The following is a 13,976-nucleotide window of genomic DNA, read 5'->3' as shown; positions in this document are numbered from 1 at the left end:
ATGACTGCTGGAGACTCAATCACGGAGCCCCCCCATCGATCCGGAGAACAGAGGGTCCCAAAGTCCTCAGTGTGAAAAGAATAGCACATCTCATCACAGCTCCAGTCACTTCTATGGGACTGCCAGGACGACTATCACCATCAGTCCTATAGAAGAGAATGAAGGGGTGGTCACGGATGTATTTAGCTGAAAACCTCTTTAATCCAAAGCAGAGCTTTGCTTCATCCACCATGAGTAAGGTAAAGGGGCACCTGGAAGACTAAATGTCCTTACCGTCCACTGAACCAACAATGACAGCCCCGTCCTCATACACAATGCAGATCTTCTGACCATCCGCGTTCCAGCTCATGCTGCGGACAACAGATTTGTTCCTGTTGTTGATCATCTCTTCGTACCATGAGCCTAAAAGACAGGCGCACCATCTAAATGAGGCAAAGCCGAGGGTCGCATCAGTCCTGGCTGATTTTGGTTCCAGCTCTGTAAACAGCCATCATGTTCCCTGGAAGAGTCGGAAGCAGGCCAGGCCAGCAGCGGTATTGTGATACAAGCTATAATATAGTAACTAAACTTTTTTTTATAGAAATCAATAGTTCGAGTGAATATCAGAAACTTTCTAATATATCTTATCAGAGAAATCTGCCTCTTTCTCCTCTTATCAGTCACCTTTTGTCTCTTGCACTGATTATTCACTCTCAAAAACTGCTCAAATCTATCTACAAATCTGTCTGCAGTGAGGGATCAAATGACACCCGCTGCCTATAAAAGTCTATGGAGATAGGAGGGAGGAGGAGCTGGAGGGAAGCACACAGAAAGGCACAGGGATAAAGCAATGAGGCTTCTTGTGTAGAGGGGAATACTGCTAAAAATGCAGGACACAAGCTGTGTAATGTCCGGTCGTAGTGTTATTCCTCATGTACACGCACAGGGCAGCGTATCCCTCACCTGGAGGTACAGCTACACGATAAGATACTGAGGCTGAATGGCTCTGACTTTACAAAAGAAGACTTCAAGCAGCTGACTACTGCACCTAGCATCCAGTCATTTGGTGGGTAGTACTGCCAGAGCTGTACGGTGACAGACAGCAGCTGATAATATTCATACAGATGTCCTTTTCAGTTGGATGCCAGGTTCAGTATGTAGCGCACTAAATACTGATTTGAGGTGGACCCTAATTTAACCCTTTAATAATCTAATAATTGAACCTTTATCACTTCTGTAACTCCGGCCCCCATACACATTAGATTAAGGTTGGCTAAACTGACAATTTCGGCAGGATCAGTTGGTCATCTAATGTGTCCTGACTCTCCCCTAAAAGATTAGGATCAGGCGGTTTTAATTTTTTTTCCCTGGACTTCTGTTTTGCAGGCAGAGGAGCAGATGGTAGAAGATTCTGACAGCATCTGACTCCACTCTCCCCATAGGGAACACAATAGCTTTACAGTGTGAAGATATCGGGTGTACTTATTTTATGCACAGGGATAAACTTTCTCACGACTCCAAATATGGTCTAATGGATCACACATACTGTATATAATCAGCCACGCAGTCACTAATGTACAGAGAAGCTTTAGTGTTACCCTTGTACAGCATCCAGACGATGATCAGCCCATTCTGGTCGCTTGTCGTCAATTTCTGGAAATGTTCATTCCAGGTCACCACCTGTACGGACCCTGGAGGAGAAACACAGAATGAGGAAGACTTGCTGTCATTTCTAATGTCTCTTCTTTTACACCTTTACTACAGTATTTAAAGGGGTGTTCCCATCTCTAAGATCCTATCCCACTATGTAGTAGGTGTAATAATAATAATACTAGCAAATACCTCCAATTAGAAATGTAGTATAGTTCTTCTGATTCGCTGAGTAGCTTATCCCAGGCGCAGAGCATTGAAGTAGCTTTGGTATCCATGGTTACAACCACTGATACAGTGACAGTTAGTTGTTAAGTGGTCGTAACCATGGATATCTGCTACTGCAATGCCCTGCACAAGGGGTAAGCGACATAGCGAACCAGAAGAACTATACTACATTTCTAATTGGAGGTATTTGCTTATAATATTATTATTATTATTATACCTACTACATATTTGATAGGATCTTGGAGATGGGAACACCTTTTTAACTTTCATAAGTTGTAAACTTTGTTGAGTCCTTAAAGGGGTTGGTTGTTGAATAGCACAACACCTCTGTCCATGAGGCCTATGGACAACATAAAGGGGGTCCCCACTCAGTATTTTCCTCTAGGAGTCAAAATAAAGATCTTCTGTAAAGGAGTGTCTTCTGCCTGATGGACTGGAGACATCTTTGTTTTATTACATATCCCTCGATATGAAATACCTTGATAGTGTCGTTTTCCCTGTTAAAACGACCTGATCAGACAACTCCGTTGATACGTCCTGTCATGGCATGCTAAGCTAACAGAGCTGGATGGTAGCCACAGACATTTCTAGAGTGACCGACAAGACACAAATAAAATTTGATATGACCCTCTAAGCTGGAGGTGCCCTTTAAGAGTGAATGGTACAAGACTCGGAGCATAAACGACAAAAAGACACTTGGTCCCCCAATCTGTATCCCCCATTACCACTGTGTCCCTCCAGGGTCTGATTCATGGACAGATTGCTGGGTGCAGCGAGCCCTTTCACCTTGGCATCGTCTGGAAAGAAAAATCACGTTTGGGTCAATAATAGTTAATAAAGGGAAATAAAGACATAATTGTGATTTTTGTTAATAAACAGAAACTGGAAACCACAGAAACAAAAAGGTTCATTAAGTGATAAACAATGAGGGTATTATTGAGAAAATCATACGATGAGCCATAAGCAATGTAGACATGCCATTTATAATTACTGACAATGAGCGAAAGCTACCACTAAAATGTAGATGCAGGGAACAGCCCAATAGTAGCACCGAACCGTTTTGCTTCTTTGTCCTATACTATGTGACATGATGTTTCCATTGCTCGTACATCAATAGTTATAAAGCGCCATGCGTGCCATACAAAGACTGCTCAGTCTGGGTCCCCGGAGTCCAGTGGGCGGGACTACTCGGTCTGGGTCCCCGGAGTCCAGTGGGCGGGACTACTCGGCCTGGGTCCCCGGAGTCCAGTGGGCAGGACTACTCGGTCTGGGTCCCCGGAGTCCAGTGGGCGGGACTACTCGGTCTGAGTCCCCAGAGTCCAGAGGGCGGGACTACTCGGTCTGAGTCCCCAGAGTCCAGTGGGCGGTACTACTCGGTCTGAGTCCCCGGAGTCCAGTGGGCGCAACTACTCGGTCTGGGTCCCCGGAGTCCAGTGGGCAGGACTACTCGGCCTGGGTCCCCGGAGTCCAGTGGGCGAGACTACTCAGTCTGAGTCCCCAGAGTCCAGTGGGCGTGACTACTTGGTCTGGGTCCCCGGAGTCCAGTGGGCGGGACTACTCGGTCTGGGTCCCCGGAGTCCAGTGGGCGGGACTACTCGGTCTGGGTCCCCGGAGTCCAGTGGGCATGACTACTCGGTCTGGGTCCCCGGAGTCCAGTGGGTGGGACTACTCAGTCTGGGTCCCCGGAGTCCAGTGGGCGGGACTACTCAGTCTGGGTCCCCGGAGTCCAGTGGGCGGGACTACTCAGTCTGGGTCCTCGGAGTCCAGTGGGCAGGACTACTCGGTCTGGGTCCCCGGAGTCCAGTGGGCAGGACTACTCGGTCTGGGTCCCCGGAGTCCAGTGGGGGGAGCCAACTCAATGAATGACCGCTATCTCAATATGCAGACACATACAGAGAAGGCTTTTCACGGATAGCACTTGTACCTATAATAGTGAACTGGGCCATTCACATGTTCGAGTTTTTTGCAGACTGCGATCGGTGAAAAATCGTGAAGACGTGTCCGATATTGATCCGAGTGTTGGATCAAAATCAGCAATGCAAGTCTAGGAGTCCAGGAAAAAATGTGGATGCCTTCTGAGAGCTGTCCATTTTTTATGGACTAATAAATAAAAAAAGATAAAACTAAACTTTTTTGTTTGTTTGTTTTTCGTCTTGGAAAAACTGATGAAATCGGACCAAACGCTGATGGTAAAAACTGACCAGACTCTAATAAGAAGAAACACTAATAAAACTCGGCCCGATTTCCTCTTACAAGACGTCTGAAGACGTCCTTATTTTATCGGCGGAAAAATATTCTTGGATGAGAAAGTGCAGAATTCAAAGCCTTCTTATCCTCAGGAGCCGGATTATCGCTGCCGGTGTCCAGATACTGAGAACACGTCTGAACATATGTGCTGTCCTGCGGTGGCTTACAGAAAGGTGGCCTCCAGGGACGCTTCATCTCATTTCGTGAAGGCTGAAGAAAAGCTAAAGAATCTGTGTCCTTGTCCTGGCGCTACGACATATAAACATTCCCCAGCAGACAGGTATCTGTTCTTTTAGGAAATGATATTAAGCAAAGTGAAACGCGTCCAAAACGTCCATGAAAAATTCATGGACGTATCTACAGGAAAGCCATCAGATACAACCAGATATGTTCCAACCCTACGGATAGAGACCAACACCTTGGTGGCCTTTTTGAATCATGGCTACCATCCAAGAACAATTGAGAACCAGATTACAAGAGCCACCAGAATATCAAGCAATCATCTCCTACATTACAAAACTTAACAAGAAAGCAACCGGGTGCCTCTAGTAGTCACCTACAATCCAATATCTGGAGGCGCTAAGAAGAGCTGCACGGAAACTACAACCCTTACTACAAAAAGATGTCCGATTACAATCCATATTTCCAGACCCCCCACTTCTGTGGTTCAGGCAGCCCCCAAATCTAAGAAGCATCATTGTCAGAAGCTCCCTGTCATCTCCTCCAGCTACAGGTACCTTTCCTTGCAACCAGAAAAAATGTAAAACCAGTCCATATATAATGACCACGGACAAGATAAAGATCCCCAACTCACATCAGGACTACAAGATCCCAGGTACGTTCAGCTGTATCACATCTAATGTACTGTACTTAATTATATACACCAATGTCCAGCTGGGGGTCTGTATGTAGGGGTACAGGGCATAAACTTAGAACAAGGATGAATTCTCATCGCCACACAATAAAAGAAAAAATAATAGATCTACCTGTGGCCAAACATTTTTGTTTCCCAGATCACAGCACCATTACTCGTATTAAAAGGTAACTTCAAATCTCAGAGAGACAGAAAAGTCTGGGAATATAAACTCATAGTGACCTTTGACACCTTCAGAGCAGGAATGAATGTATTGTATGGATTTATGTCATTCTACATCAACTAAGGAATGTGCTCCTCAGACCATGTGGGGTGATCACAACCCTGGACCAGACCTCAATCACCGGGTAATGAAACTTTCACACTCCTTAGCTATGAACTATTCCAATATTTACGGCCACAACTGTTTATCCATCTCCTATAGTAATAATTCTGCTTTACGTCATTTGCCTCATCTATTGCATTATTTCTGTGTCTTGCGGTGTATAAATATGTGACTCTTCAGATTTTGTGTTATTCTCTAACTGATGAAGAGACCTGAGTAGTCTCGAAAGTTTGCAATTTGTTACCATCTTTTCAGTTAGCCATTAAAAGGTATCAACCACTGAGGACTCTCAGATCTAAATATTTTTCATGAAAAATTCATTCATTCACCTGTTTGCATTTCCAGCTTGAGGACCTTGAGTAGCCCAGATTCCCCTCCGCAGGCGATGTAACCCTGGTCCTTGTTCCATGATATGCATTTTAACCGGATGTTGTTAGGAATGGCAATCTATAGAAAAAACACAAGAAATAAAAAAAAGCTAATATAACAAGAAACATGGCTATGACACCAAAAAGGTACCCCACCGGATGTACACTGGATGACATTGTGATTTCTGCAGCTAATCACTCCAGGGAGGGCTCCTTTCTTTTACCCTTAGATGAACCAATCAGCTTTGACTCAGAAAACTTTGTGTGTGGGGAAATTATAGCTTTGGGGGTTTTTTTAATAAAGTTTTGAGGTACAAAAACGCTCGTGGTTAAAGGACTAATCCAATTTTAAATGCTAAGAAAGGGGTAAAATTATATTATAAGCAACACTCCGTTCCCTTGCTAATGCTGCCCAGGGTCATGTGATCAGCTGCGTCCAAATGAGAGCATCAGTCAGCATGGCTTGTTTTAATATTTCCACCCATCCTAAATGTTATGGAAAAACAGAATATTCCACAATATAAGATTTTTGTGTCCGATATCATTACATCTGAAATTGTTTGTCAGGGGGTTACGACAACAGAGAGCGGCCAAAAGACCACGGTGTCTGGTTTCACGAACTGCTGCACTGGATAGAAGTACAGTGGGTACGGAAAGTATTCAGACCCCTTTACATTTTTCACTCTTTGTTTCATTGCAGCCATTTGGTAAATTCTAAAAAGTTCATTTTTTTCTCATTAAAGTGCACTCTGCACCCCACCTTGACTGAAAAAAAAAAACAGAAATGTAGAAATTTTTGCAAATTTATTAAAAAAGAAAAACTGAAATATCACATGGTCATAAGTATTCAGACCCTTTGCTCAGTATTGAGTAGAAGCACCCTTTTGAACTAGTACATCCATGAGTCTTCTTGGGAATGATGCAACAAGTTTTTCACACCTGGATTTGGGGATCCTCTGCCATTCTTCCGTCCAGATCCTCTCCAGTTCCGTCAGGCTGGGTGGTGAACGTTGGTGGACAGCCATTTTCAGGTCTCTCCAGAGATGCTCAATTGGGTTTAGGTCAGGGTTCTGGCTGGGCCAGTCAGGAATGGTCACAGGGTTGTTATGAAGCCACTCCTTTGTTGTTTTAGCTGTGTGCTTAGGGTCATTGTCTTGTTGGAAGGTGAACCTTCGGCCAAGTCTGAGGTCCAGAGCACTCTGGAAGAGGTTTTCATCCAGGATATCTCTGTACTTGGCCGCATTCATGTTTCCTTCAATTGTAACCAGTCATCCTGTCCCTGCAGCTGAAAAACACCCCATAGCATGATGCTGTCACCACCATGTTTCACTGTTGGGATTGTATTGGGCAGGTGATGAACAGTGCTTGGTTTTCTCCACACATACTGCTTAGAACTTTTTGGTGATAATTCTATCTTCATCTCATCAGACCAGAGAATCTTATTTCTCATAGTCTGGGAGTCCTTCATGTGTTTTTGAGCAAACTCTATGCGGGCTTTCACATGTCTTACACTGAGGAGAGGCTTCCGTCAGGCCACTCTGCCATAAAGGCCCGACTGGTGGAGGGCTGCAGTGATAGTTGCCTTTGTGGAACTTTCTCCCATCTCCCTACTGAATCTCTGGAGCTCAGCCACAGTGATCTTGGGGTTCTTCTTTACCTCTCTCACCAAGGCTCTTCTCCCATGATTGCTCAGTTTGGCTGGACGGCCAGGTCTAGGAAGACTTCTGGTGGTCACAAACTTCTTCCATTTAAGGATTATGGAGGCCACTGTGCTCTTAGGAACCTTGAGTAACGCAGAAATTCTTTTGTAACCTTGGCCAGATCTGTGCCTTGCCACAATTCTGTCTCTGAGCTCCCTGGGCAGTTTCTTTGAGCTCATGATTCTCATTTGGTCTGACTTGCACTGTGAGCTGTGAGGTCTTATATAGACAGGTGTGTGCCTTTCCAAATCAAGTCCTATCAGTTTAATTAAACACAGCTGGACTCCAATGAAGGAGTAGAACCATCTCAAGGAGGATCACAAGGAAATGGACTTAAATATGAGTGTCTGAGCAAAGGGTCTGAATACTTATGACCATGTGATATTTCAATTTTTCTTTTTTAATAAATTTGCAAAAATTTCTACATTTCTGTTTTTTTCAGTCAAGATGGGGTGCAGAGTGTACTTTAATGAGAAAAAAATGAACTTTTTAGAATTTACCAAATGGCTGCAATGAAACAAAGAGTGAAAAATTTAAAGGGGTCTGAATACTATCCATACCCACTATACTTCACCATCTTATTAAACAGTGCAGTTTTTTTCCTTGTTAGCAGTGCAATGGTTAATATGATCAGATGAAGCTCCTGGAGCTTTCCTATCTGGATTGTCTCAGCTGTTCAGTGTTGGCCACTCCCCTCTGCTATATATGCTCACCTCTAGCACTTAGGAATTGCCAGTGTTAGTTCTTACTGCCTGGTTCTGGAGTTAGAGGTGTAGTTCGTGGTTGGAGTTAGCTTTGGAGATTTGTTCAGGTGATTGTTGCTTGGAGTTTTGTCTGTGTGCACATCCTCATTCTCTCCCATTTGGTTTTTACTTCCTTTAACTCCTCTGCGTCCCACTCTGTTGTTTGGTGTGTGTCTTTTGTATGATAGTTAATTTCATTAATCCCTGTCAGTCTTCCCTTGTTTGCTTAGTGTGTTTATATATACCTGCGCTTCCCAAGTTCCCTGGGTAGGGGAGGGGACAGGGGATTAATATAGGAGTATAGCAAGGCACAAGAATCCGGCCTCTCCACCTTCAGGAGTAATCCGGGGAACAGGGAAAGACTAGGGCGCCCCTAGTTCTAGGGACCTGGTTAGCGCCCACAGTCCCAAGGCACTGCGTGACATGATTCTTCCTGTTTGATAGGGGATTTATTAATGTCCCTCTTTTTGGAAGAATTTTTTTATGGGGTGGAAATTTTCTGCAGAAAATTCACAGCAAAATTAATGCGATAAATAGGAAATGTGCTTTTAACAAACTTTGCATGTCAATAGTACTAGCGAATATAAACAAAAACTTTGTAATATATCTTATAAGAGAGAGGAAATCTGCTTCCTTCCCCACTTATGAGCCACTTCTTCCCCATCTTCTGCCTTCTGGACCTGTCATCCACTCTGAAAACAGCTCAACTCTGTCCTGTTCAAGACAAGGAGGACAAGTAGCAGAGTGAGGTGTCAGGATAGGGGGTGGGGAAGGAGGAGTGAGGAGCACAGTGATAAAACAAGCAGAGGAAGACACAGACAGATTGTGTTCGGCTTTCAAACAAGTCTTTTAAATCACCGTAGAGCAGGATTTACATCTACACTGATCAGTACTGCTTCATAATTTTCTTCATGCTGCTGTTGATTGTGTCTGTGTGCTAAATAAAGAATGAAGAGCAGGAATCCTATGCTATGCTGTATATGGAGACTTCATAGAAACTAATCCCCCCCTACCAGCTGAATCAACTGCAAATTATAGAGGAACTTTCACTAATTTGTTTATGTTGAACTGGACACACGATGGATTAGGTGTTGCAGAGCAGAACAAAATTTTTTTTAATTTTTTTATTTTGCCTCTCAGTTGCGGAGATATTAGTAATCAAAGTATTAGGCATCTAAACAGTTAATTCTATTTAAAGTCAAAGTGGGCATTACCAGAGAGATTTTACTGGAGGGCGTGTACTTAGCCTCTTCCAATGCTGACCAATCATAAGCAGGCAGCAACACCCTGGGGGAAGAAAAACACGCCCCCACAATACTGCAGAGTGATGAGGTGCTGGAGCACAGTAGACCTGAGTGTGAGTAATTGACAGATTCCAGCTCTCGTCTCTGTCAGTCAGTGTGGTTGCAGGGACAGTGAAACAGTGTTCAGAGTTGAGGAGTCTCCAGTGTGAGACATGTAATGGAAGACAGTCTGATCTGCTCACTAATTTCACCTGGGAGTTGTGTGTGATTACAAGTGCTGGAAGTAGAGCAGAGATTACTAACATCTTTCAGCTTTCATCTCATGGCAGTCAGTGTGAGGGGAGGAGATGCATCAGTGACAGCACTGGGAAAGAAAAGTTGCAGTTGGAGACGTGTTTGCAATGAGACAAAGCTCAGCTCTCCTGTACTGCTTCTCCTTCTCTACACAGCCAGGGTACATTATTTTTTTTCTGGCACCTGCCATCTTAGTCCTCTTTTGAAACCCAGGTTACAAAGCAAATAAAATAAAACTAATAAAAAAGAAATGTAAAAACAATAGAACAGTATAAACCACCCTTCTTTACCCAAATGAAAAAAAGAAAGAAATGTAAAAAATAAGTATGTTGGTTATTGTAGAGTACCTAAGGCTATGTGCGCACGGTCCATATTTGAAGCAGAAATTTCATGAGCATTTCCACATCCCCGTGGCAGGAAAAACGTAAAATAACAAACAGCCATATCCCTTACCTGTCCGCCGTCAACGACGTAGTCCACGATAACCGCCGAGCGTCCCACGAAGATCCGTGTCACTTCTACAGCAGTGACATCAGCCATCACTGATGTCACTGCTGTAGAAGACAGCACTGTATACTGACAGGGGTGTAAAATCACCCCCATCAGTATACATTGCTGTGCAGGAGGTCACTGGGGTTCATCAGCTGATGACCTAACCAACGTGGAAGCATTCTTCAGAATGCTCCCAAGGGAGGTCACGTGAGCATCAGCTGATCGGTCACATCACCGCAGGAGACGGGAGCGGCGGTCGGACGAGCGGAGTTGTAGTGCTCCTCTGCCGACCTCTTCTACCATCCGCAGCGCGTTTCCGCTGCAAATTGGCTTTAATTGAAAAGCAGCAAATCCGCAAGTATAGATATTATACCTGTGGGTTTGCTGCGATTCAATGCAAGTCAACAGGCGCAAATTCGCTGCGGAAACGGCCAAACAATGGTCATGCTGAGGTTTTAACGTAATTCGAATCCGGAGCGGAAATTTCCGCATCATGTGTACAGCACATCCGGATTAGCATTGCTATAGCTGGCAGACCTATTAACAAGCGTTTTCACAGCATTTCCATGGCGGGAAAAACGCCACGAAAACACATCAAAAACACTTTGTGTGCACTTAACCTAAAAGTCTGATCTATCAAAATATAAAATTGTTTGAACAACAAAAGAAGAAAGAAAAATAAATGAAAATGCCAGAATTGCCATTTTTTTCTTTTGATTGAATTTTTGAAGGGAGGTATGGCAATGAATATGGAATAAACAAAAACTACAGCTCACCCCCTAAAACGCAAGTCCTCAAGCAGGAGGAGGCGGCGCTGGGTGGGGAATAGAGCTGGAGTGACAGAGGCTTCAGATCTACCATAGCTCTTCAGCCTCATTTGCATATCAATTGAAATGATGATTTCTCAGAAAGGAACAGACTGTCTAGGTAAAGTTATCGCTGGACTTATCTTTGAAGGAGCTACATGCACATATACCTAGTTTGTGGGTGAGATCCTGCAGACAGATTCCCTTTCATCATACCTATGGTCGGAGCACTTCGAACCTAATGGAGGATCTTAATAATCGTATCTATTTCTTAAGTACTTTGAAACTTCCAATAGATCCAAATCGCGTCAGAAACAGGATTCAGGAGTATTTACAGACATTTTTTATTGTGATTTTAAGGAGTCGTCTAATAAAAATGAGATTTTCATTTCCCCTGCAGATTCTGGCCCACAGTCTCTTCAGCACCTTACGTCCGGGCTCCGGTGAGCTGATGTGCTCTTCTCATTATATCACAGAAGGGGAGACAACATGGAGAAACCTAGATCAGGAGGAGCGCCCGCTTCTACACCACTGAATGACGGCAGTCACCTGCAGCCCACTCCCTGGGGGCACTGAAAGGGGTCCTACGAAAGGGAAATTATCTGCTGCCATGTGAGCAGCAGTATGATGTGAGAGGAGGATGATCTGGGCGGTGCGGTCACACTGGGGGCTGCAGTCACACTGTGGGGTGCGGTCACACTGGGGGCTGCGGTCACACTGGGCGGTGCGGTCACACTGGGCGGTGCGGTCACACTGGGCGGTGCGGTCACACTGGGGGGTGCGGTCACACTGGGGGATGCGGTCACACTGGACGGTGCGGTCACACTGGGCGGTGCGGTCACACTGGGGGGTGCGGTCACACTGGGGGATGCGGTCACACTGGGGGATGCGGTCACACTGGGCGGTGCGGTCACACTGGGGGCTGCTGTCTCACTGGGTGGGACGGTGCGGTCTCAGTGAGCGGTGCAGTCTCACTGGGGACTGGGGTCTCACTGGGCGGTGCGGTCACACTGGATGGTGCTGTCTCACTGGGGGCTGCAGTCACACTGGGCGGTGCAGTCACAGAGAAGGCTGCGGTCTCACCGGGTGGGACGGTGCGGTCTCAGTGGGCGGTGCAGTCTCACTGAGGACTGGGGTCTCACCGGGCGGTGCGGTCACACTGGGCGGTGCGGTCTCCCTAGGAGCTGTGGTCTCACCGGGTGCTGCGGTCACACCGGGGGGTGCAGTCTCACTGAAGGCTGTGGTCTCACTAGGTGGGACGGTGCGGTCTCAGTGCACGGTGCAGTCTCACTGGGGACTGGGGTCTCACTGGGCGGTGCGGTCACACTGGGGGCTGGGGTCACACTGGGCGGTGCGGTCACACTGGGGGCTGGGGTCACACTGAGGGATGCGGTCACACTGGGGGATGCGGTCACACTGGGCGGTGCGGTCACACTGGGGGGTGCGGTCTCACTGGGGGGTGCGGTCTCACTGGGGGGTGCGGTCTCACTGGGGGGTGCGGTCTCACTGTGGGATGCGGTCTCACTGGGCGGTGCGGTCACACTGGGCGGTGCGGTCACACTTTGGGATGCAGTCTCACTGTGGGATGCAGTCACACTGGGCGGTGCGGTCACACTGGGCGGTGCGGTCACACTGGGCGGTGCGGTCACACTGGGCGGTGCGGTCACACTGGACGATGCGGTCACAATGGGCGGTGCGGTCACACTGGGGGATGCGGTCACACTGGGCGGTGCGGTCTCACTGGGGGATGCGGTCACACTGGGCGGTGCGGTCTCACTGGGGGATGCGGTCTCACTGGGGGATGCGGTCACACTGGGGGCTGCGGTCTCACTGGGGGATGCGGTCTCACTGGGGGCTGCGGTCTCACTGGGTACTGAGATCCCCCTTGGCAGCACGCTTGTCCCCGCAGACATGAGCGGGGTTATGGAGCCCCCGGCGTCGTGTCCTTTCTGCTCTACACTGACACCGCCGTGTCCCCGCTATTCAGGCCGCTGGGGTCCCGGTGACACCCAGTTATAAAGCCGATGGCGGCCATGTTGCTCTCATACAGAAGTGATTTATTTATGGGGGAGATTAATTATATCACTCTCCCCCCTTCTAGGCCTGTAAAACTACAATTCCCAGCAAAACATCATGTAATCAGTAAATGCAAAGCAATACCAGAACCCCAGTCCTGCGCCCCCTGGTGGCAGCGCCCTCACCTTCTTGCTCAGGTATATGAACATCCTGCCGGTGTCCGCCCGGGGTCACAGCGGAGGAGCCAAAGCGGCAGCAACGTAACTAAGATGCCGAGTTCTCCCGTCTCTAGGCAACCAGGATCCCCGGCAATCGGCGCTGACGTCACTTCCGGTTCTGAAATTTGCGCGCGCAGTCACTAGAGGCCAATGTGTAAAAATGTCGTCGGTGCGGCAGAGGAGCGGCCATATTTGTGGAGACCAAATGGCCGAGACTGCCCCTATAATCACTGCCTGCCCGTATCCAGCTAATGAGGGTCCCATTACCAGCACTCTGACAACTGCAGCAAGAACACGGTGAAGGCTTAGTAATACTCTGGTGCATCAGTGTCACCTCCAAAACAGCCCTGCTGCCTTCACCGACATAATCAGACCTTGTATGACGACTAAATAAAACCTGTTCAGGTGTAGCGTTATTTTTTTCCTGTCTTTTCTTGTGCAGCTCTTTGCAATGTTTTTGTTTTGTGCAGAAATGCCGCAATAAAGCTCCAAAAACCCTCAACGGACTGAACATTTATTTTAGGTAAAAACGACGTGCTATTCATAGGTTCAGGCTTTAAAAAGACACTGAGAGATTAAAGGGATTGTCCACTATTCAGACAATCCCTATGTTTCCCCCCAGTAAAATAATAGCACAAATACTCCCCTCCAGTGCCAACACCGCGGTGTCAGCACTGGCTCTCCCGGGCATTGCCTGACATTATTATGTCACGCAATCCCTGCTGATCAGCTCCGGCTTCACTCTCCTCTCCTTCAGACAAATCAGATGTCCGGAGGAAGTGAGAGGACTGG

General features: G+C 46.8%; 1 protein-coding gene across 1 annotated transcript in view; it reads right to left on the bottom strand.

Moving 5' to 3' along the window:
* Positions 1–13,303, bottom strand: part of WDR35 (WD repeat domain 35) — a 119,101-nt gene extending 105,798 nt beyond the window's left edge. Inside the window, exons 1-5 of the mRNA XM_073674116.1 lie at positions 13,152–13,303; positions 5,633–5,750; positions 2,583–2,654; positions 1,578–1,670; positions 274–402 (exon numbers count right to left, since the gene is read on the bottom strand). Coding sequence (XP_073530217.1) covers positions 274–402; positions 1,578–1,670; positions 2,583–2,654; positions 5,633–5,750; positions 13,152–13,175 — 436 coding nt within the window. The 5' untranslated portion in view covers positions 13,176–13,303. The remainder of the gene's footprint in view (positions 1–273; positions 403–1,577; positions 1,671–2,582; positions 2,655–5,632; positions 5,751–13,151) is intronic.
* Positions 13,304–13,976: the final 673 nt, after the last annotated feature.

Source organism: Phyllobates terribilis, unplaced genomic scaffold, assembly GCF_046119375.1.
Source record: "Phyllobates terribilis strain yellow unplaced genomic scaffold, ASM4611937v1 Scaffold_3__8_contigs__length_932513732, whole genome shotgun sequence".
NCBI lineage: Eukaryota > Metazoa > Chordata > Amphibia > Anura > Dendrobatidae > Phyllobates > Phyllobates terribilis.
Note: the sequence above shows the minus strand (reverse complement) of the source record. Positions and strands in the feature narration are given on the sequence as shown.